General features: G+C 35.3%; 1 protein-coding gene across 1 annotated transcript in view; it reads left to right on the top strand.

The window, feature by feature from the left end:
* LOC106660935 (neurogenic protein big brain) overlaps positions 1 to 25,269 on the top strand; it is a 90,126-nt gene extending 64,857 nt beyond the window's left edge. The window contains exons 3-7 of the mRNA XM_014384007.2: positions 20,368 to 20,578; positions 22,985 to 23,053; positions 23,117 to 23,225; positions 23,304 to 23,438; positions 23,751 to 25,269. Coding sequence (XP_014239493.1) covers positions 20,368 to 20,578; positions 22,985 to 23,053; positions 23,117 to 23,225; positions 23,304 to 23,438; positions 23,751 to 24,538 — 1,312 coding nt within the window. The 3' untranslated portion in view covers positions 24,539 to 25,269. The remainder of the gene's footprint in view (positions 1 to 20,367; positions 20,579 to 22,984; positions 23,054 to 23,116; positions 23,226 to 23,303; positions 23,439 to 23,750) is intronic.
* The last annotated feature ends 559 nt before the right edge of the window (positions 25,270 to 25,828 follow it).

The raw sequence follows: 25,828 nt of genomic DNA, 5'->3' as shown, positions 1-25,828 counted from the left end.
AGTATATATTGGAGGGACAGCTCGGCGAACCCACGAGGTGACAGTTATAATGTCAATTTTTTTATATCAACACGAGCTACCCCTGCGGGAAAGTATTGGGAAGTTTTGACCCGGAATACAAAAGCAAGCTTTCACCAGAGGTGTCGCAGTCAAAAGATGTCTGATCCTTTTTTTATTTACAGTTATTATAAAACAGCCATTAATAATTTATATTTCTAATGTATATACATATTACATCAGATAGTGAGTAAATGTATTTACTTCGATTAAAATACTAAAATATTAAATTACTTTTGAAAATTTCTGAAATTCTTGAATAATATAAAACTGAATGACGGAAATATCCAACATCAACAAATTTTCTTTTTGAAGGCTGCTAGATTGTAAAATGGAACACAAAATGGATTTTCACAGCGCAAAACCTGTAGCATTTGAAATTAAAGATGAAAAATTAAATTAGTTGCTAGAAAAATCTACATAGAAATATATGACAATAGATTAAACGTACCAAAAGTTAAAGGAAAGAAATGTGGGAATATAGGAATGTAATAATAATTTATGAAAGTCAATTACAGCCAAAACATAGAAAGCGAGAAGGTATGCTCCAGTATAGATAGACATATAGAATGAATGATAGATAGATACATAAATAGGTAGAAAGAGAGAGAGAGAGAGAGAGAGAGAGAGAGAGAGAGAGAGAGAGAGAGAGAGTGAGAGAGAGAAAGACAGACTCCTTCAGTCCTGGAGATTGATCAGGCTTTTTATGATAATCAAAGATTAGTTTAGAACGAAAGTATTTTTTAATTGTAGGAATTCAACAAACTCTAAAATTCTCGACCAACCATCTGAAAATCAGAAAGTACCCAGCACCTAATATAAAGTGGGTAGTCTTTCCTTTCTCGGTTGCTCGTCCAAGTCGCTTTGTAAAACATATTCGAAATCTCGGCCGGGTTCGAAATCAGAAATCTCGGCCGGACGGCAGGTGGGACTGGAGGCAGGTGGCTCCGAAACATCTGCTCAGTTGCATTCCATTAAACCAGACCTCTTACTTTCATTCATGCCGCTACCTGACCCGCCGCGCTGGTACTCTGTCGTCATTTACGAAAACATTCCCTGACGCAATTGCGGATTTGTTTTGGAAAACGTATAAATCGATAAACGACACTCTGTGTGATCAACCCTCAATTAACAATAACGAGGGAAACGGCAAAACGTGTTAATTCGACATGGGCCCTATAATATGTAAATTTGGTATGTTGGAAATGAGATCGCCTCCGTCACCATTTTGATTATTCGCCCATGGACATACTTTTTCTGTTGGTAATATTTTGTTGAACTAATTGATCAATAGTCCTAAAAATTGCAATCAATAAGTGTTACCAAATCCTATTTGTATCATTACATTGTCAATGTTCTCTGAGTTCCTATTATTAGTCAATTAATGAAAAATATATAGCACATCCTGATTATGGGCAGATAATTGTCGCTTAGAACAAATCAACGAGGTTCAGATACTTTTAGACGCATTACTGATTTCCTAAGGCATAAATTAAAGTTTCAAAAAGTTTGTATATTATTATTATTAATATTATTATTATTGAAATGTATTAATTGGTCAAGCGGACCACTAAAACTAGTGAATTATTATTATTATATTAGTATGGACATTTCTTACTTATTTACTGCCCATCAAAATGATCGACCACTGTTTTTATACAAAAAAAGGCCAAATTTGGAAATGCACATTTTTTCAGCCATTTTACGCTAAATAAGATGGCTTTTTAAAATGTTTTGCTAGATTCAGTCATTCAACAGTAAATTAAAACTTTAGGGAACATGTTAATTTTTCCACTTTTTACGAAAACTTCAAATTGAACTGTGAGCATATAACAATCGATATAACAATCGATATAAATTTTAATAAGCTTTCAATTCGTCGCCTTCCACTTTGGCCGATTTCTCAACCGTTTTTTAGTTATTCGAGATTTTTGGGGAAAAACGTGGTTTTTTACGTGCTCGAGGAAAAAGCGGATGACTCTCTCTACTGATTTTCAAAAATGCGTAAATTTTGAATCTCCCCGTTTTCGCAAATTGTACGCTCTTCAGCTTTTGTTCCGAGGACTTTTTCAAAAAACTTAACAGAGAAGCGACAATTCTTATGTTTCCTTCCTTTACCTTTTGGGACGCGGAATGCTTCTGCTGTCGACAACCACTTGTTTAACATCTCATCACGTAAATTCAATTTTTCCTTCCCATTTCACATGTGTTGAGGCAGTTTGGCTTCGAATAATGTGTTGAAACAATAGGTTTATATATCGCAAAATTGGGAGGGAGAGTGATCGGACCATGAGCATGTAAAAATCACGTTTTTTTCCCAAAAATCGCGAATAACTCGGACACGGTTGAGAAATTGTTCAAAATGGAAGGTGGCCAATTGAAAGCTTTTAAAATTTAAAATCTAGAGCAGGTGTGTGATTTTTATTTTTTTATGGGCTGAGTATGATGATTGTTTTTGCATTATTGTTAGTTCATTGGTGGTATGTAAAGTGTAAATATTTACATATGTATTACATTCTTGAAAAAAAAAGTCCTTGACGTACCTGGTACATTATGTAAAATAAATCTGTATAGTTTTACCTGTTTATTTAATAAATTAAAAATCATTATAAAAAAACTGTTTAATAAACATTTTCTAGGCGGCAATTTGCCTTTTTTTTTGGGGGGGGGACAGCGTTTATGAAGTTAAATAACGCCCATCGGGATATTCCACGGAAGGGTGAAAATCATTTTTCCCCACGACCGAATGATCATGCGTCAGCTTTATAAATCATCAAGTTGCAAACGTGTTAAAATCATGGTCGTAGGACTAATTCCGAGGATAGGAAATAGAGGAGCCGACGATATTTCATTCCGCCCCTGTAAAGATACTTCTCGCCCTTTCTCCCTCTGGTGTTAACAATGAACAATTCCAAGGAAAAGGAGTCCTTTTTAGCCACCCCCCGGTTGTCAAAAAAGACCAGGTAGTCCCGCAATATGAGGGCCGACGGCTCGGAATGTTAGACGTCTTTTCTATAGAGCTCTAGATTCGGAAAAGGCACTTTTCCCTTTAAACGACCAGGGGGCAAAAAAAGGTCGTATTCCTAAAGAATGGCTGCACAGTGAGAAACTATTTTACAAAGCCACAACTGAGTACGTTGTGGAAAATAGTTTCGAACTGTTTCACTCCCGAATTTCGTTGTTCGTTGGAAGACGTCCCATTGTGTGCAAAAACGAACACTTTAAATAAACAACTAAATTCTTCTTTTCTTATCTTAAACCTCCTACCTTTTAAACTTAGACCCAGAAAAGAATATTGAGAGATTTCTCTATGTTGTAGAGTGATGAACCTGTAGTTTGGTCGTCTGGTGAGGATAGTCAAACTTGCAATATGCACAATATCTCATTTTGTATTCCCAGTTAACATTTCGCAGTGTAGGACGTCCTATCAAGATAAAAAACTTCTGTAACTTCGCGAATTGTAATAAGATTTTTTAGTGATTTTTCTTTTGTTCGATTAATCTTACCTTTGTTTAATGCTATCTAAATTATCTTTGTTTGATGCTATCTAAAAAAAGATACATCACTTGTGGAAAATCTTTCACTATTTTAATCCAAACAAATCCCATAAAGAAGCTAACTTCCGGATTAAAGTAAGTACTGATAGCAATTGTTTATAAATTTCAAAAATACAAAATTAGGCTTGTTTTGTAGAAAAAACTTTCCAACGGTGCATATGTCTTGGTTTTTAAAGTTTAAACTAAGAAAATATGAGGGAAGTGAAAAATGCGTTTACTCTCCCCCTATCTTTTTCTCTTTGGACACCATTAAAATCGTATAGGTCCTTCTCTCTCGCACACTTCAGCCAAACCTTTTTTAATATTTAAGATATACTTTGAATTAATTGCTAGGATTTTGAAAAAAAGTGAATCATTAGTTTTTGGCCACTGTGACACATTTTCACTCCTTATAAATTTAAAAAATATATATTTCTCCATTTCTGGTATGGTTTTCAAACAAATCACTTTCTACGATTCTTGGGCTATTATTGTTTTACAAAATGAAGAAACGGTCGTTTCAATGAAGAGTGTTAGAAAAAATAGAACTGTGTGGTGATTAGTGACCGTTAATCGATACCTATTTAGAAATCGTGAGATGCGGTCTGGTGTGATGTAGGTTTCAGAAAAACATTTTCTTTATCGTGCCAACGTTTCGATCTTTATTGAGATCATCTTCAGGGCTCAAAGTGTTTGTCTTCTGTGTAATTGTGTCATTCTTGCGTGTCGTGTCGAGAGTGCCAGAAGATGATTGAGCATGATCTCAATAAAGATCGAAAAGTTGGCACGATAAAGAAAATGTTTTTCTGAAACGTACATCACACCAGACCGCATCTCATGATTTCTAAATTAAAAAAAAAAAAATACAAAAAAAATACAACTTTTCAAGAGAAGCGATTTTCAGATTGAGCTTAAATTGTTCCCGTTGCCGACCAATTTATGCCATTTTCAGTAGAGTGCTGATAAAAGATATTTTAGTTTGGAAGGTAGCTTTTCACATAACATATACATACAAGATTAGTCTTCTAACAGATTAAGGAAGTAATCTTATTATATATAAAGTGAGTTATTTAAAGTAAATCCTGAGAATTGAGATTAAATTTGTGTTTTAGTCTTTATAAAATTTAATGCAATACCTAAAGAGAAAAAATATATTTTTTGCCCACTTATCTTTTTGTTTCCTTTATACGTAGAGCGGGAAGTCCTTTTATTTTTACATTAGAGATTAGGGCTTTTTCCGGCTTGAATTATTATCCTTCCACTACGAAAGGCTCAAAGTGTTCTTGTAAGAGGAAAATCCTTACTCGGATTAAATATATGGATATAAGAAAAATTAGATGAAAAAATGACTTGACGTTTGACTTAAAAGCTCAACTAAACATCATTATCTCATTTATCAAATACTACAAATATAGATACCATTTCGCTTGTTAAAGTAATATTTATTCACTTGTATTGAAGAAGACGTTGTCATTAAAGACGATGTGTGTTTCTTAGCTAACAAAGACAAATCGTTAATGTTGATGTTAGATAAGGGGCAGGGTTCGAATTCGAATGGAGGCAAAACTTCAACTGCAGGCATAGTATCTTCTAGACAAAACAATCCATTTCAATACCTTGGATTTCAATAGCCTCGTTAAGATCTAATACACACTTTGCTTTCAAATTGGGGTTAACTGAGGGAGGGGGACTTGTGTAAACTTGAAAGCTATCAAAAGGATTTGTTATAAATATTATTATAATGAATCCAGTTTAGAGCTTTTATAAAACACGGTGAAGATTTATTTAAAAAAAAGTGCTATGTAATCTGATTTTAATCTGGAGAGCATCTCATTAAAAGTAAGAATCCTCCTACCTGAATTCATTCAGGACCACCCCTATTTCTTTATTTTTTCAGTTCAGAAATGAGTTTTTTATTATTATCTTCTTTATTCAAAAAGATACTTACCAAATAAAATATAAAACCATCAACATAGGTTTATAACTTTTATAAAGTAGTTATACTGTTTTATCAGGGAGTTAAACATTTTGACACTCATCTAGACCTAGAAGGATCGTTTTATTTTTTTTTCCTCCGTATTGATTTCAAATTCTTACTGAAGTTTTCTCATTTAAAGGGAAGCTTTTTTCAAGTAACCAACTTTCTCATATATTTGGCCAAGTTGGTGTTTTTTAATTCACGAGGAATCTGAATCCTTATGACGAACGCTTTTTCAGATCAAATTAAAAAGGTACGCCAAGTTATCGGGAAAATGTTTTGGAATGTTTTGAATAAGGCTCTTATCAATGGTTGGTCCGTATTCTGAAATGTTTTCTGTAGCTTGATATTGGCTGTGACCACTTTTTCTCATTGGGAAAAACTTCTCACAAAAAATCATGTCATATGCTTTACAGTAGGCGTGCAAACAGTTTCATGTTTTTTTCGCTATCGATGAAATTTGAAGTTCATTCGCCAGCCTTTACTTCATATATGAATCTAAAAGTCATAGAAAACAAGGATTTGTTTGAACTGTTCATCCATTCCCAGCTCAACAAACATGTTATATTGTGCAATTGATCTAATCGTTCATTTATATTGTTAATTTAGATGGTTGTTAACTTTTGTCGATTGTTCTGAAAGTTTTGTGTAACTACTCTCATTGTTACATTTCCTTTTCATTATGAACCGACCAGACTCGCTCTTTTTCCACTACTCTCTTTAAATGTGTAGAAATAATCCGTTTGCTAGCTTCATCTAGTGTCAACTATCAAAAAGGAAGTTTCTCAAAACAATCCGTTGTTAATTTTGTTTGATGTTTAATATTTCTGGAGGTAGAGGTCAGTTGGGAAAGGTGTTTTACCGAGATAAGTAAAGGCCCTTCAGAAATAAATTTCCCTACTATATCAAGAAGTTTGCCTGATCAAAATAATGAAACGGCAGAATTGTACAACTTTCTAGACTCTAAATCAACAAAATTTAGCCAAAGGAATATATGCACTCTGGGCTTGAACGGTCATTCCTTTGTTCCCCACCCGCATATTATTATTTTCTATTAATATCTCACCACCATACATTACTAGTTGTAACATAGTTCAATTGCTAAACGTTTCTGTTTAAATTAATAATTTAGCCAGGGCAGGACATCCCCTCTGGGCATGAACGTCCACCACTTTGTTACACGCTGTTTTAGTTAATATCTCAACTTATGTTACCAATTTTGTAGTGACTTTGCTCAACGTCACATTTGTCAAAAACAAAACATAACTACTTAATGTTAATCAACTCCATTATTGAACAAAACAATTTTTAATCAAAATATTGTCATGGAAACGGTTATATATGATCCATTCAGTATGGAGTGACCAGTATCCTCTTACGTTGATCATCGCTTCCTGCAACGTGACATGGATTTTATTAGCTTTTTAATATAAGGCTGCGGAATTTCTTCATAAACCTCCAACAGAGGCACTTTCATTCTCTGCAAATTTACGGGAATCACTATTGGGCGACTTTTAATTCTGCTGTGTTCAGTAATTTTAACTGGGGGTTGCATGTTGGCCATGCTAAACAGTGTACTGTACTTGGTTCAACTAGCTGGGGCATTGCATTTTCATTAATAAAAATAAACCCACCTAAGTGATGATACAAAAGGAACTACTTCTAATAACACATCTTGCTAGGCGTGCCCTTTCTTAGAGACTTCAGCTCAAACCACCATTTTCTATTGTAATTTGCATTCTTATCTCAACTAAAAACCTTAATTAATTGTAATATATTAATTGGTCAAGCGGACCACGAAATTATTGAATTTAATTTATTTAAATGAACTATACTTCACTAAAGTTCTCCGTGGCCATTTTGTCGCCGAGAATCCAATCCGATTACACGATTTTTGAAAATGGCAAAAATGAGGGAAAACTCAAATGGTGGGGTTGAGGTGGGAAGTTAGTGTCCGAGTGGATCGAGGTCACGATAGCTCAAGTGGTAGAGCAGCGGCGTATCTAGCCGAAGATCGTGGGTTCGAATCCCGCTCGTGCCATTGAATTTTTTATCTCAACTAAAAACCTTAATTAATTGTTATATGTAATTATACCAAAATAGTTTTCTATTATGTTAACTTCATTGTATTTTTTGTATTTTATTTTATGTATACCTTTGTTAACCCAAACAATATATATGCAATACATATATATACAATTTAATTTTATTTCATTTGGTATATACCTTTGTTAACCCAAACTCTTTGCAACGATACGAGTTTTTTCCAAATAAATTTAAAAAATATAGGTCCGATGAAATTATTTTGTTATTTATTCTTATATACATATATATATATATACATTCTTTATGTATATATATAGTTTAAAACACATTTTATGCATAAAACTTATAATTACATTTTAATTACCAATTAGTGAAAGGATTAAATCGATTCATTTCTTTACAGTATAAATTTTATGAAATTATCTCAGTCGTGCAGTAATACTTAATTTATAATTAACTGAGGCAGGCTTAAATTACGGTAATTTGTGTAATTTTTGAAGTTTAATCAACCGTTACATTGTATTGGTAAAATTTAGGGTTATTAGAAAGGATTCAAAATGTAATTATTTATGTTTAAAAAAATTCGTTTATTGTTTTGGAGACAGTTATCTTAATTTTTCTCCTATAAGTTTTTCAAAATTGTCGCATCCCACACTGCAGTTCTGAGGAATTGTACAAAAGAAGGAATCGTTAAAAAAACAGACCAAAACTAGGTTGTGAAATGTGAAGATTGGATCATGGTGCATCAAAATAGCGGAAGCCAATTTGCCATGCGCATTTACCAATCTTATATGTGAAATAATATTATTTGTAGTAACTGTATGCGTCAGAACATATCGTCAGGTAGGTTGCACCGACTTCTGTGCAGCGCCAGCTGTTCTCATAGAGCTTTAGTTAAAAATACTATTTCATTAAGTAATTTAATTCACCCGACGATTCGTGCTGCTAGTTTATGACTTCAATCAAATATATTCTATTAATTACTTTACATTTCCACCAGGAACTTGAAAAAAAGATGGAAAATATTGCTATACAGCCATTACGAAAGTTGGAAAGGAAATGACCAAAGACTAACGTCTGATCACTATTCGGCCAGGTAGTTTTACAGGTTGGCTTCGAGGAACGAGCATCTAGTTCATTGTTAAACCTGTTGTTTTTATAAATAATATTAATATATTCAATAAATGATGCTTTGGTAGAGCGGCGTTGGTTCAACAATACAATACAATGTATGTACAATTACAGTCTGGAAGTTTGTGTTCATTGCTTTATTTTTTCCACCAAAGGATCATTTCTCTTGCTACGGTAGCCTTGCTTTTACTTGTCACTATCGTAGCTTGGGAAAAAAATCTAGATTATTCTCCTCGGGAAAAAAGAGAAAATCAACCCTTCCGATTCGACTCGCCTCTTATCTGGGCGATCGTTATTTCAAAGGGACGGTTTTTACCAACGTAATATCACCGGAGACGTTGTTTTGATGTTATAATAAAATTTTTAAAAGTTAAGAAAGAGAGAATGTAAACAGCCTGTCACAATCAAAAATTGATGGTCAAAGTTGTGAAAATCTTCTCCTTGGAGATGATTTTTTGAACTATGTAACAGTAAGAGCTATATATTTTACTGTACATGATATTTTTCTTTTAACATCATTTATCAATTATCGGGTTATGGATGAGATTTAATAAAGGGTATTTAAATACTTTTGGACGAGAAAGTACATCCCGTGATTTTCGTCAAAGCGGCTGCTTGTCGTGATCAAGTCCCAACCGAATATTATCTTAAAAAATTCACTAGTTTTCGTGGTCCGCTTGACCAATTAATATATTTCAATTAATTAAGGTTTTTTAGTTGAGATAAAAAAGTCAGTGTCACGAGCGGGTTTCGAACCCACGACCTTCGGCTAGATACGACGCTGCTCTACCACTTGAGCTATCGTGACTTCGATCCACTCGGACACCAACTTCCCATCTCAAACCCACCTTTTGAATTTTCCCTCCTTTTTGCCATTTTTCAAATGTGTAATCTATTTGATTCTCGGCGTCAAATGAAATGGCCACGGAGAGCTTTAGTGAAGTGTACCATGGAATTCCAGATGGGAAGTTGGTGTCCGAGTGGATCGAAGTCACGATAGCTCAAATGGTAGAGCAGCGGCGTATCTAGCCGAAGATCATGGGTTCGAATCCCGCTCGTGACATTGACTTTTTTATCTCAACTAAAAATCCTTATTTAATTGAAAGATATTAATTGGTCAAGGGGTCCACGAAAACTAGTGAATTTAATAAGTTAAAATGAAGTCACTTCACTAAAGCTCTCCGTGGCCATTTGATTTGGAACATTATATTAAAAGCACTGTTTTATAAAACCGCCCTGAAAAGAAAGGAAAGACGCTTTACAGAGAAGGGCCGAACATGTTTTGTTTTGACTTTTATTCGGCCCTTTATTACATTACATATTATCACTTATTATCACACATCAGGACATGTTTCAAAAGACGATGTCAGGTAGAGGATAAAACAAATGAAACTTTCTGTTATAAAGTAGCTGGGGCCGCGATAACGTGGAAATGATAAGGTTCCGTAAATGGGGAATCTCAGACGAGTCAGCACGACTGAGCCGAAATCGGATTGGGAATCCTGTTCCAACTTCCAATCGAGTCCTGCTTCATTGTTAGAGGTGAACAACAAAATTCGATATCAGGTCGTTAAAATATGTCATAAAGGTAGATTTAAAAAATATACAGTTCCACACAGGAAATAGAGCTTTTTGTACGATTCAATAAAAAATAACTTTATCATCCATCATCCAATTATTTTTTACCTATATAAATATAACTGCAAAGCTTTTCAGTTGTTAAAGTTTGATTTTCTACCCGTAGCAAATTAACTCTATTCATATTCATTTAAAAAAAGTCTTATTATAATTTTCAGAATTAAGCAATCAATCGGGTTTTAATTATAAAATTAGAAAATGAATTTTTTCCAATATTGGGTCCAAAATCGATAGGCCTGTTGTTGGCTAAAAGCGTCCTAATGATTTAACTCCAAAGCACAATCACTGAACCAACGGATAATTTTTTGGGGACTCCAGATTTTACGAGAATATACGAGAAAATGGATGTATGTAGCATTGTGTAGCAGAACTGATATCTTCACGATTTTCTACTGCGAGCCCATGTGACAAACGCGGTCGAATGCTAGGGCTACGTCCAAAAAAATGTCTAAAAAATTATTTTACGTATTATCGTACAGCGAAGTTAATTGCGTATTTATGAGTCGACCAATACTTTAGTCCACTGGTTAAATCAAAATTAAATTATATTTTGTCTACCATTGGTAATCACAAATCAACCAGATTCCATACAACTTTTGAATCATAATTTTTCAAATATACATCTCATTTTGTCCGTTATTAATGCATGTCTACTTTTTAAGTATAAAGTTCCAGGATTCTGTGCGTGCGCGTGCGCGCGCGCGCGCGCGTGTGTGTGTGTGGGAGAGAGAGAGAGTGAGAGAGAATTTAATTTTTAATTACACATTTTATTTTTAAAAGCTCGCTAAATTAAGTCTCATGGACCTTTGTAACATTTAACAAGCATTCTTAAATTCAAACAAAGTTTACATAATTCAAAAAACGTATAATACAAATATAATTTTTTTACTGTTTACATATATTTTTAAATATTATTGATGTTGTACAGAGTATGATTGAACCTAATCTAATGAGAGAAAAACTTTTAGTTGTTTCTTATAAATATTTGTTGATCTACATGATTTTACAACATTGGGTAAATTATTGTAAAGTTTTATAGATTTAGGAAAGAATGAATTATACAAACAGTGTGATGAGAGAGAGAGAGAGTGGGAGAGAGTTTGTTAAACCTCTATATATTTTGAATATGATTTATGTTATCAGTTATGTCGCAACAGTTGACGAAAGGCAAGCCAAAATAGTCGGTAACGACCAAATTGCAAGTCCATCGCCCACCCAAAAATGAAAAAATCTCACAATTTTCATTGTTCTTTTTTTTAGGATTTTGTTTGCTAACATTTGTATTCGTATGTATGTTATATTCCTTATATTTCGGATATATTATCTATATATTATTTATATATCGGAGAACCGTCAAATAAATAAATTCGATATTTTTCTTAGTTAAGCTTGTCATAGTAGAAGTTTGACAGATGAAACTGATCATGATTATCATTTGCATGTTTATCTCCATACAAAATTTATGCATAATTTAAGAAATTTGTTACTAAATTAGTTTTTTATTAAAGAAATTTTCATCAATAAGTTATAATGAGAATTTATTTTGTTTTCAATCGCTTGTATCGAAGGGCTGGTATGGTAACATACGGGCTCATGACAAAAGCAGTGAAATTCCCATCAGTATCCACTTCATGGTGAAAACACTCAACGAGTCAGCCAGGCCATAAAAGATAACGAAGAGGAGCATAATTTAAAAAAGTCCGTGCTCATCTCTTGTCTTTTCACCCCATGGCGCACTTGCCCTGCATCTGTTCATCCACGGCCTTAATAGGAATGTATTGAGCAAGCGGGGGTGATGCTTGCGGCAAGCAAGGGCGTACGAAGGGCGACACGTCACTGCACATGATACCCCTCAACAAGAGGGGTGATAATTGTCAAAACCGCTATTTAATGATTGTTAGGAGGCCCATTGTCCCTCCTTCCCGATAATTTCCGAACTCTTCTCCGGCCATTGTCCGCGCTGGCCGAGCCGTGACGCCCTTCGCTCTGTGATAAAGTGCCCCCGTGCGACAATAGTAACCAACCCTTTTATTCCGCGCCCTGGAAGGGAAAAGGGTTGGAAAAAGTCCCTTGCCCCTAATAGGACGTGAAAACGTATTTCCATGTCTTCCTCCCATTGTCGCGCCCGGATTTTCTCGATAAATCTCAACGATTTAATTGTTCCCGTTTAACCCAAAAAGTAAATATTTGTGAAAACATATTATATCCGCGGTTGAATTATTACGCCATGACGCAAAGTCATACTGCCCTCGGCCACCTACTCCGCCATTCAGGAATTCCTAAGGTTGAACAACTTAAACCACAGGCTTTGAACTACTTCGCCTATTTTTTAAAAGAGTTTAAAGGGTTTTCCAATTTATTCTTCTAGAGAACAATGAATATTTTTTGGGCGTACTTAGATGTGGTCCAGGTAATTGATAATGTGCGGCACCAAAGCATCCTGTATAAACTTATACCTCCCACTCCCTACTAACTTTTCCTGGAATGTTTAATTAATCGCTGCTTCAGAGTGAGGTGCGGCAATGAATATATCAAATGGTGTCCCTCAAGGGAACATTCTTGGTTCCACCCTGTATACCATTTTACTTTTTTTTTATACACATCCCAAAACCATCATTAACGGATCATATCGCAATTCTGTCTTCTAACTTGAATCCTACTCAAGCAACCTTTAACATCCAAGAACAGCTTGGGTTTATGAAAAACTGGTGGAAAAAAGTGGAGGACAAGACTGAACGCAGTATCTATTTATATTGTACGGTCTTGCCCTGTTTTCAACACGGAGCTACCACCTTCCACTCAAGTCAGATACTTAGGACTATACCTAAAGCAGACTGGCATGAAATGGCATAGAAGTTTTAAGAACAATTGACTTTACTACATCATTAACCTCAGTGTCCACAACGTGCCAAACATTCCTTATGTCTACGGACTGTTTCATAGTAACCCCTCTATCTTTTCTAAACTGAGTGCCCTTTCCCATCCCAAGAATTCATCAACTCTTTGTAAACGACAATAGCGTCGAGACCTCTTCGCTAATCAATCATATTGAGCACCATCGTTGGCTGGCGCGTCCTAACATGTGTTCTCCAAGTGCAGTGCTTGTCATAGTGTCAGTGTCCAATCCTTCCGATCGAAAGTCCTTAGACAATCTGTCAAAGTTTTACTACCTCACTAACATTAACTTCAACGACCTTGTGTACGAATTGATTTCTTCCCTCTTCCAAAAGTTCCATACCAAACTTTCGATCCATCCTAACTCGATAGCCGATGCCTTATCTACATTTTCCCATCCCGAGGACTTGCTTTACCATGACCGAACGGCCTCCAGATCTTTTTTGGATCTGGACTCTTTAATACGTTAATCTGCGGCCACGAGGCGTACCAAATGACCCACCTTTGACATCTTTTATACAGGTATACAAATACAATATACAGAGATACAAATTTTCAGCGGGCAGCTACTGAAAATAAATTAAAGAAAGTTTGGAAAATTTCCATACTATATTAATATAGTTCTAAAGAGTTTTTTTCTTCAAATTTTACACTTCTGAAACAAGACACAGCGTATATCACAGACCAAACTGATCGGTTACGGCCAAATTTCAAATACATATAATTTGTATTGCGAATCTTTGTTTGAGGAAAACTTCTTTTAGTTCCAGCACTGTGCTGGAATTAAAAGAAATTTTCTTGAAACATAGATTCTCTGTTATGGAATTCCATAGCTTGGGTATACTTTAGACAAAATATTGAATTTTTATTGCAAAGTTTTTCTTAACGAAAACAAGATTGAGACGTCGATGACCATGTTATGACATCTGTAGTGACGACGAAAATTGAAAAACCGGTCATTATTTATTTCTTCTGCAGGATTCTCACCACTATGTGATTTCTCCTCACATGCTTTTCATATCAATTTGGTTCTTACTACATTTTTACCGTTGAAATTATTTTACTGATGTAAAAGGAAAAGAAAAAATAGTTTGTCTTCTTGAGATCTGCGAGGTGATAAACCTGAATTTTGATTGGATCCGATCATGTTTGTATGTCTATCAGCGTTGTTATGTTCGTTTTATTAATATATGTTTAATTTGTGCATTGTTCTAAAGAAGTACTAACTTATCTATCTACATGCCTATGAATACACATATTTATGAAAATTTAAACTTCTCTTTTGAAGAAACTACGCTACATAAGTCTAAAAAAAAGTCAATTCCGGAATGCTTACAATCCGGACTTTCGGGCGAAAAATTTGTGAAACACTTGAAATTCCAAGGCACCCCAGGGGTTAAATTTACCATGTGGCTAGTGGGAAGACCGAGGCCACGGTTCTCCTGAGGCATGAAATGTCAGGAATCCAGGATGGAGCTAGGACCTTATGTAATACAAATTGTTCTCCTAAATTAATAACCAAATCGCGACGGACACAGTTGTAAAGTACAAAAATCTGCTCTGATTTTTCTTATAAACTTATTTGATAAATGTCATTAAAATGGGCAATTGTGATTAAAAAACGGATTTCGAATAAAAATGGAAATCATGCCCGGCTTGACGAATAATAGGAAACCGATGAGAATTAATCAACCTAATTATTATTCGCCAGGGGCTCTTCGTCGTTCGTGGCCGACCCTCTCACGAATTACCAAAATCCCTCCTGATTGATATAATCGCCGCACTCTATTTTTTTTAAACTGAGTAGCCTTTTGAAAGTGTAGCCCTTCGAAAGCACGTGGCTTCATAAAGGGCATAATCAGCCTAATTCAGCCACGGTTCGCCGAGCATCCTCGGACACCTATTGTTACCGACAATAGATACCGTGGCCCCCCAACTTGCAACGATCATCGATATCCCATTATCTGTTTAAAACTGTTTTACAACAAGTGAATCGAGATCACACGGTGAGATCAGGTGCAAATTCACCATTCTTAATACGTTTAGCCACCCCTGTAATTCACCGAATGTTCCTAATGCAATCATCACAAATCAGCACAAATTTGGAAATAATTTATGCTCCTCTAACCAAAGGAAGGCAGTTTCCCATTATTGGTTAATTTAATTTGATTTAATTTAATTAACTAAATGATCAATAAATTTAATTATTTTCCATGTAAGAAATTGTTACAACCATTGACTAGATGCTACTGATATATTTGTATAAATTATTATTTATATATTATTAGTTATCGAGTGGGAAATAGATTGCAATGAGCTTTATTAATTTACCATTTAACGACTTATAAACCGTTATTCGATGGAGTGGTTAGAAACATTGACTGTGGAGTTGACGATGGATCTAAGGATTCATGAATGTAAGGACTGAATTCTGCGCAGATTGGAAGTTAGGTCGAACCCCATAATTCTATGACGTCCATATTGGTTTCACTATTGAGTTATATGAGTATTTTGTTGTCAAGGGAGAGTCTAGATCAGTTATCAACTAGTAGTAAGTAATCGGTATCGTCGGTTCAGTTCTATCCAGGTCAGACTTTTGTCTAGATACAGCCCTAGCGGATGACGTTTTCGGTGGGAAGGGGGCTGGGGTTATAGTAGATTGGAGATAAGGTGATTGATTGGAGCGTGACGGTTAATGTTCTGGGACTTTGTGGTGTTTTCGGAGGGTTCGGTGAGATATGACGGGGTCGGAGTTAGAGTTTAGTGGCAATGTCATCAATGCATGTTAAGGTTGCCCGAGACGTGCGGGATTCGCCGAATCCCGACAAGTGGGGATGGATGCTCGGCTTATTGTCGGTTTCCTTGTCCGCTTCAAAGTGCACAAATATTCGTGAAGTAGCAGAACTCAAAGTATCCACACATTCGGGTATCAACTGTACTGTACGGATATCAACTGTAATCATCAATCAACACTGCTATTTACTTTTCAATAATAAACGATCCCTAACTAGTACAGATGTATTAATAAAAGAACATCATAGCGTTGTTTCTGTCGGTTGGGAATGGATTGGCAGTAATGGACAGTCATATAACAGTCTTGGAGTTCCTCGATCTGTACCAATTTGAGGCGCTTCTCTTCTGAATTGCAAAAATTGGAACGAGGTTTTAATGCTAGGAAACGGTTCCAAAGTAAGATGGGGCAGCAGTACTCTGGGACTGATTTGTAACTGCGTTTGTAGCCACCACAAAAAACAGTAACCGCAGCTGCAGGAATGACAGTTTCACTATTGTCCATTACGATTGGTAGTACGGTGAGGATTCGCACGGCACTTGGCAAATATGTATTCGCTGTTTCCGCACAAGCGGGCTGGTTGTACGAACCCCGCATGTGTGTATACATAGGCACGCTATTTGGCAAATATTCGGCATCAATCGGCATTGTAGTACTCTAGTACTCTACCGCATGTGTAGAGCCACCAGGATAGTGGTGTCGGAATGGGAAAGGATACTGAGTATCTCGGGCCGAGGACTCTATCTTGAGAGACGCCCGCGTCCACCCTGTACAAGGGAGAGTATAGGATCCGACCCATAACCTAAAGTAGCTTTCAGCATCAAGTTGGATTTAAGGATGAGAGAGTTGGTTGAAGGTGGATATACCCTTGGGTTTTCAGGGCAAAACCTGGTGATAGACCCGATCGCCTGTTAGACATCGAGAAAAACTCCCGAGGAGCATTCTTTCTTCTCAAGAGAGGATGCGATGTCACAGTTGATTTTATAACAATTATCAAATTATTTTTTAAACAAACGTTCTTTGAAATAATAATCGTGTTGGAGTAGCCAAATCTTTTTGCAAAATTCTTTCTGAAGAATTTATACCAGAGCAAATTACTTTAAAAGGCTTCTTTGCTGTCTACTTTTAATCTCGAAATTAGGCATTTCGCCTGTGAGCTTATTAGCTATTCATTGTCAGAGTTCAAGACAAAATTGGATTATTAATTCAAAAGCAACTTCCCACAAAAAAAAAAGAAATATGCTAGCATAAAAAGCAAATGCTATTCAGCCGAATAAGCGATTCATAAATATCCGGTTGGCCCAGTTCGAATCGCTGAACAGCGTTTCTGGATGGGAAAAAGACAGCATCGATTATTAATATTTTCTGCCTTTCTAGGTAGTTTTATTATATAATTGGAATTTACCTTTATCCACTATCTTTACAATCTATAAACTTTAAAATTTTCTGGTTTTTACTTCTTAGACTTCTCGCTTTAGACATAAGTTGTAATTTATATATTATTTTACACATAGTTTATTAAATGTTAAGAATATGAAATATACAAAATGTTTAGCAATATTTTAGTTTGTGTGTTTTGTCTTTCGGTATTTAAAGTCCAAAAAAACCTTACCGTGAAAAAGGGCCAAGTTCCAGACCCCTCGAAAAAAAATTAGCCTATCATTGTAATGTCTACACTGTGGCCTAGTCCGTTCTTTCTTTAGCCCATAACTCGAGAGAACTCAAAAGAAAGGATAAAAGTGCCAGACTGCTTCCCATAAATCAGCTATCAGAGTAGTGACGATATCAACATTATGGCCAACCTCACTTCACTCCCACTTTTATGAGCAACATTGTTCTTTTACAATATTTTTATTACTTAATACTTGGCCAGGTTCTGAATGAGCAATAAGGAGTCCGAAACGTTTTTCTTTTCCTATGAGTTCTCTACCTTTCCTTCACCCACCTCTCCTGTGTCATAAAGAAAGCAGCCCTCTGCGATTTTATACTTTTTTGCTGGTCTTTCACGAGTACTTTTTTCAACCTGCAGCCATTTGAGTGTGTCGATCTGTTACTACTTTGTATGAAAACTAGGTCGACAAACTAAGCTAAAGTACTAGCTTCTCATTTTTACGTAAGGTAGTCAACTACAGAATAGTTATAAACATATAATACAAACAGACAGACAGACAGACAGACAGACAGACAGACAGACACACACACACACACACACACACACACACACACACACACACACATATTCATCGCCATAAACTATAATTCTAGTAACATTCACTCCTCCAGAGTACTCGATATTCCTCGAGGCGGGATTCAACCCCTCCATTCTCGCTAATAACTTACGTTTGCTCTCCAAACGGTACTCATCCCAGAGTACTCGATATGCCTCGGGGCGGGGTCATAAGCAATCTCTCCTTTCACGCTAATAAATTATATTCATTCCAATAAATTAATATAAGCACCTGATACAAGCATAGAAGTCTGGTGAAATACATTCCCCCAGAATACACGATATTCCATGGGGGAGGGTCGAATGCACTCCATTCATGCTAATAACTTTCTTTTCCTTTCCAGACGTCACACACTCACGCCAGAGTATTCGACAATCCTCGGGGCGGGGATCCTTTCTATATATCCAACCTTACCATTCAGAACGAACTTAATATCCCATAAGTTCTTGAAAAAGATAAAAAAAACCTACAAGAAATTTGACAAAACTTGTCAACCTCCCCCCCTCATGTCAGAAACCGTATACCCTAACATTTTTTAATTTAATATATTTATTACAATCTGTAACATTTCAACCTTTCTAAGCACTTTAGGCAATAATTGTTGGTACTTTTTATCGTAGGCATTGTAATCCAAATTCGTAATTATTATCTTATCTTAAAATTTAAACAATATTGCAGCAATACTTATAATTTAAATTATGGCATAAACAACAAATAATATTAGCCATCCCTTTAAATTGTAAAACCGAAGTTATATGATTTTCTTATGATTGGGCAGAATTATGTTTATTTTGAAATTAAGGATGTTATATTAAAACAAAAGATTGTTGTATTAAATTTATTAATTCTTGCTTCCCTTACAAACTTATAAATTACAAAGTTTTTTAAGACTTCAGATCATATTTTGCCTGTTAAAATAAGCTCATATTTTCTAATGTATTATCTAATCGCCTCAGCAAACAAGCTCTGGATACCAGGGATGATCCGTCCGAATCCGGCGTTCATTTGTCGAACAGATGTCGCAGTAAAAAAAAAATAAATAAATAAAAAAGCAACACATTGAAAGACGTTCTCGAATGGCGGATAACGCTATCTTTTAGACGTTAATCTCATCCTCTCAGGAAGCCTGAGATTAACGTCGTCCTATCCGGCTTTTTCAAAAATTAACGCACTTTTCTACCCATTCGAGTTGATTATTTAAACCCTGTTCCGCAACAGATACCACCTTCCCCATTCTCGATAAATTAAAACTGGCTTGAGCAAACTATTAAATATTTATGGATCTGGCACGCATACGTAGTTTCTTTGTTTTTACCATTCTCCAAGAGCTTGAGAATCTTTCGAAGCGCTCATTCATTCTCATATTTAAATATGTAGTGTTCAAAGAGCGATGAGAATAATGTACGCCTTTGAAATTGTGTAATGACAGAATATTTGATTTATATGTTTGTCGAACAAAAAAATACAGTCTTTCAGAAAACGTGGTGTGATATGAACTCATTTTATGGTCCTTTTCAATAGTAATTGTATCTATCTCAATTTCATTGCCAACTCTGCGGGATTTTCCACCACTAATCCATCCATTTTGTAAAGAGAAATGAAATGGAAATAAAAGATTGAGTCCGTTTTGTAACTACAACAAGTTTCAATCGGCAAGTATCCTTCCTTTTTACCCTATTTCCATTACAACAACAAATGTAACACCATATAATAGCGTATTGATTTTATTTTTACTTAATTTTTCCAACAGTAAAACTTTTTTAATAAAAGGAATATAACAGATATCAAATGAGTGAGAAAATTATAAATAAACCATGTCTGTTATCTTATTCTTAATTGAGTTATATACCAACAGTTTCTAATAGTACTTATTCTGTATAAATATAAGGGTTAACTACCCTTCATTACCGGGATTTTATATTAGCTATTTCGTACCAGTTAACTCGATTTACGAGGTTACTACCTACCATGGCTGCGATTATTTTAACGGTATTTGTATAATTATAGGCTTTCTTGTTTCTAAAACCTGTTGTTCGACCCGACTCTAAAAATCGAATTTTGTTACAGGGTTACGCTGCCTGGCAGACAAAGCACGTTATCAGCGACAGTCGCTCAGCTGCCGGTCCACCTTTCGCCTTGGGAACGCTTCGGTCTCGAGCTTATTTTGACGTTTGTCGTAGTTTTCACTTACTTCGTTACAATGGACAACCATAGGAAATGGCTCGGCGGGACTTCACTGAGTATCGGATCCGCCTACCTTGCCGCAAGTATCGTATCCGTAAGTACAAACAATTTTCAATACTGATTGTATTGTCGTCAATTTATCAGCCTCTATGCTTGTTTGTATGTGTGTATATTTTTTCTATCTGTCTTCCTCTAAATTTTCATAAATATACCTCAGATCTATCTATCTATTATCTATTTACCCCACTCTCTCCCTCAAACTTTATCTTCCTCTTTCACTCTCACGCGCATTCTCATCTTTCTACGTCTAAATGATCTCCTATCAAGCTGTTTNACGGTATTTATATATATAAACAGAAGAAAGAGAAGGTACCTACCACTTGAAGTTTAATTTGATGCACGATCAGTATTTTGGTCAAGGGGTAGAATAAAAACAAAATTCCAACTTTGCCAATCTTCGAACCGGGCTTCAAGTCACCATCAGAGCCTATATTTTTTTTTTAATCTTCTTTTATTTAGGGGGGGTTATCGTGAAAAAAGGGCCAGAGGCGACGGTGGGAATCTAACCACTCGGCTACCGCGGTCCCCCAGCCTATATCTTCAAACAAATTAACAACAATTAATTAACAGTTATTTTATAAAAACAAACAATTACCAATTTTTGGCACAGGTAACTACTTATAAATTTTAAAAACAAACACAATATAGTAACTAGTGGCAAAAATTGGTAATTGTATGTTTCTATAAAATAACTGTTAATTTATTGTTGTTAATTTGTATGAAAATATAGGCCCTGATGATGACCTTGAAGCCCTGGTCGAAAGCTTGTCAAAGTTGGAATTTTGTTTTATTCTACCCCTTGACCAATAACACTGATCATACATCAAATTATCTATCTAACTATCTACCCCTCTCTCTCTCTCTCTCTCCCCGCTTTTTAACTTTCCACCGCAATCTCTCTATCACTCACCACTCAATCCTTCGTACTCCTTGTCTTACTCACTCTCTCTCTCTCTCTCTCTCTCTCTCTCTCTCTCTCTCTCTCTCTCTCTCTATCTCTATCTCTATCTCTATCTCTATCTCTACCACTCACTCTCTCTCTCTCTCTCTCTTTATCTATCTATTTATCTATCTATCTATCTGTCTGTCTATCTATCCACCTATCTCTCTCTATCTCCCTTCCTCCCTCCCTCCCTCCTTAAGTGTAAGAATGGTCAAAGTGCCCTAACTTTGCGTGAATAAATAAAACCATCAATCGATCAATTAATCTCCTTCACTCTCTCCACTCCCTCTCCTTTATCCCAACAAAGGGTTCTTGTTTATTAACCTTTAGGAAAGCGGAAATATTTTGAATTAAACTGGATATAAGAGCAACTCTCAATTACCAATTGAGAGTCTTCGAAAAAGGTCATTCAACAACCTCTCAAGATGGTCAGAAAAATGAAGTTTGAATTTTCATTGCAGCTTCTGCTTGTTTAGAGGGAAAAATCCTCCCGGGGGCATGTGCAGTTTGGATCTTATTGTCGTCTTTTTTCTCTCGAACAATGGTTATTGTGGTGAATGCAGGTCTAAGCGAACGTTTCCCACGCCTCTCCCTCTTTCCTATTACGAACGCTGAGATATCTTGTCAACTCAGATTAGGCCTCTCGATGTCAATGGCACTCCCTAATCTTATTTTATTTGTAGAATAACTGTCTATGAATATGCCCCATGAATTTTAAATAATAGTTGAAAGGATATAGAACTTTTCTAAAGACTTTTTATGGACGATGGAAAAGTTGGAGAAACCAAAAATCCTTCATACATACGGTATGCAGGCAAAACACACCAAAATTTTTTTACCTGCTTTTGAATCGTCTGATAGAACGTATTTTAGTCAACTAGTCAAAGAAGTAATGGATTATAACACAATTATTTACTGTGAGTAGGAACCATCTTTTTAAAAAGCATTGATCTCCACACACCCACTCCATCATTCATAAGTTCTATTAATTTGCTAGTCAAAGCAGTAATGTATTTTAGTATGTGTGGCGTTATTGCCCGACACCTCGGTGACAAAATTTCGCTCGTTGGACTTTTATTCGCACTTATTCGATCCGTAGTTTTTAGGACGACTGCTGTTCTCAAAATAATTTGAGCACATCCGATCATTATGGTCTGTCTATTCTCACTGATTTTGCCATCTTCAATGGGAAAAAGCTGAGAAGTATGATTAGAAAGGATCAAACTTCTCAATGCCCCTTAATCATCACTTTGCAAACTTTAACACTATGATTAGTCACCCATTAGCAAAGCTGTATTCGTTTATAAACTTCCAAAATAGTTTTTTTATCAATTATTTTAAATTTTTAGCGTGGTGATAACAAATATAAAAAAATAAATTTTTTAAAAACATATTAAAAACCCATAAAATGGAAAAATATACATTCCAGCTATATTATTATGAATTGTATACTATGTACAGAGCCAAAACCAATATAAAATATTTTTAATTTTTTAGATGCCATTTTTGAACCCTGCTCGAGCCCTGGGACCTGCCTTTGTCATGAACAAATGGGACAACCACTGGGTACGATTATATACAAAATAAATATTTATTTACAAAAATAACAACTGTTTCTTCCATTGGTAGGTGTACTGGTTTGGCCCAATTTTTGGAGGTATAACAGCAGGTCTCATATACGAGTTTATATTCAATCCGAGGAGGCATTTCAAGAGGTCAAAAGACTCGATAGATGGAGGTAAAACAAAAAATTGAATTAAATTCAAAGTATTTATTAAATTTTAGTTTTGGTTATAATATTTACTTTATTGTTTAGACTCATCTAGTATCCATTCCGATGAAGATACTTATGATGAGCTCGACAAGCCGAGATCTGCTTACAACACTCTCCGCCCAATGCAATCTGGTGCAGAAGTCTATAGACCAGTTGCAACCGCAGCTTCCCCATCTGGTACTAATTTCATATCAATTACTACAATTATGTGTTTGTCTGTTCAACTTAGAAATTATTGCAATGATTATAATGTACTTTTTCTATTATAAGTTGAATGATTTTGAGAAAAACTCTTATGGCTGACTTTCAGATTCAAAATGCGAAAATCTAACAAAAACTAGTTAAAACTAGTTAGCAAATTTTCAAAATATAATTAAGAAGTTATATTACAATAACAGCAATGGGTGTATTTAATTTTTTTCTTCATTGTTTGTGCTTTATTTATTGCAAAACGCATTTTATTCAAGTTTGCCTTTTTTCTCTCTCCAGGACAAGGATATTGCAGTGCGAATATGGTTCAAGCAAGCCTTTATGCTGCACCTCCATGCAAGCTTGACAGGGTGGAATCTTTATACGGTGGAACTAAGTCTCTATACTGCAAATCACCCCCATTGACAAGAGCTAACTTGAATAGGTCACAGTCAGTTTATTCAAAGTCAACAGGACCTCCAATGCTTCACAGACCAGAAGCTGGTGCCCCACGACCTGGACCCCTTGTGCCAGCTCAGAGTCTTTATCCAATGAGGTTAAATTCTGTCCAGACAACGGGGACGAACACAGTCGCTGCAAATCAGAATCAGCAAAACCAACAGAGGCTCGGTGCAGAAGGTATTTATGGAACTAGGCCTCCGGCAGGAGAAAGAATTTATAGGAAACTACCAGGAAGGCCGGAAAGTGTTTATGGCCAAAGACAGCAGCCTCAACAGGAACAAGTTGAACAGAATTATCAGTTTCAGCAAGGAGGCCAACCACAACCCAGAGGTGCAGCCAACTATGCACCGGTTCCTAAACCGATTGCTTACCATCCAGTTCAACAACAGCAGCCCCAGAGACCACAAGATGAACTCGGAATTCCTTCCAGCCAGGGTGGCCCTCCACCGTACCAGCAACAACGTGAATCACCAAATCCTCAATATATCCAACAAAGAGAATCACCGAGTCAACAATATGTGCAGCAGCAGAGGGACTCACCTAACCCCCAGCAGTACAGGGAATCACCAAATCCACAGTTCTCTAGGACGGACACTCAGCAGGAATCACCAAATCAGCAATATTGACCTCGGCTTATTTATTTTCCAAAATCGATTAGTGTCAGTAATGTCAGATGTCTCAGGGTATAGCAAAACGAGTATGGCTCCCTGGGACAGGAGCCAACAAGTTTGTATCCACAATGTATATACGAAACTTCCTAACTTTGTACATATGTATTATTTTCTTATAATTTACTATTGTAAATATTAGCAATTTTTGTGGACAGGGTCCATTCTGAGAGAAAAAGAGTACAATTTTTTTGCTAACAATAAAATGTATATACTGTTCAAAAAATGTGTAATGTTTAATTTAATGAAATAAAATGCATTTATGTATACATAATTTAAATAACCAAAGAGAGTGTTCCAATTTGATTTTTTTCGTATAAAATTGGGAAATTTCTAGAACTGCATTTCATAAACTCTTATGGGTTTTGTTACCTATAATTTATTGTCTTCCTAAATTAAAAATTATTATATGAGCCTAACAAATGTTTATACTGGCAAAGAAGGACATTTATTAATGATGCCTTGAACATTATTTAAATAAGAGGAGATTACATAATTTCAAACAATTCAAATGTACATAGCTATTCCGAGAACTAAGAGAATGTTTGTACTGTAGTTTATTTAACATAGGATGATAGCACATTTAAAGAATAGTATTTTATAACTATAGACAATGTTTGCTATTAATAGGTATTTAAAGTTTCTTTTTGTAATAAATTTTTATAATAAAGTCTGTCTTTTTTCAGTTATAATATTTTAAAAAATTTCAACCACCTGTCCACTTTGTCCAAAAATTTATTTATGAGAATAATGCTTTATATTAACAATGAATGTGTCTAGCAGACAAACGCAGCAGCATTAAGTAGATCAGGATAATTGCAGACAAACAAGCAACTCATGATAATATTACAGCAAAGAATGAAGAGAAATATAAAAAAAACTGGTCTTAAAGAGAGTTTAAAAACATCTTTAAAAGGTAACCGTTTTTTGTCACTTGACTTTCTTGGTCTTTTTTTAGTATGAGTAAAAAAATGTAAAAAAAAGGACTGGGTTTAGAAATGAGATTGTTCTGTACATATATGACTTAAAATAGTTCTACAAGTGGAAAAAACATCACAAATAAATTGTAATTATAAAAAAAAAAAGAAAATAAACATGTAAAATATTTATATAGACTTTCTAAATAAAATTGTTTCAAAATAAAAAATTACATGCTTGCTAAATTGTCAATGCATTCATAATAATTTTAAAAAAACTGGTTCAAAAAATGCAAAAACAAGATTACAACAACCTTCAAAAAACCAAACC

This window comes from Cimex lectularius, unplaced genomic scaffold (genome assembly GCF_000648675.2).
Source record: "Cimex lectularius strain Harlan isolate CLEC.00 unplaced genomic scaffold, Clec_2.1 scaffold122, whole genome shotgun sequence".
Taxonomy (NCBI): Eukaryota; Metazoa; Arthropoda; class Insecta; order Hemiptera; family Cimicidae; genus Cimex; species Cimex lectularius.
Note: the sequence above shows the minus strand (reverse complement) of the source record. Positions and strands in the feature narration are given on the sequence as shown.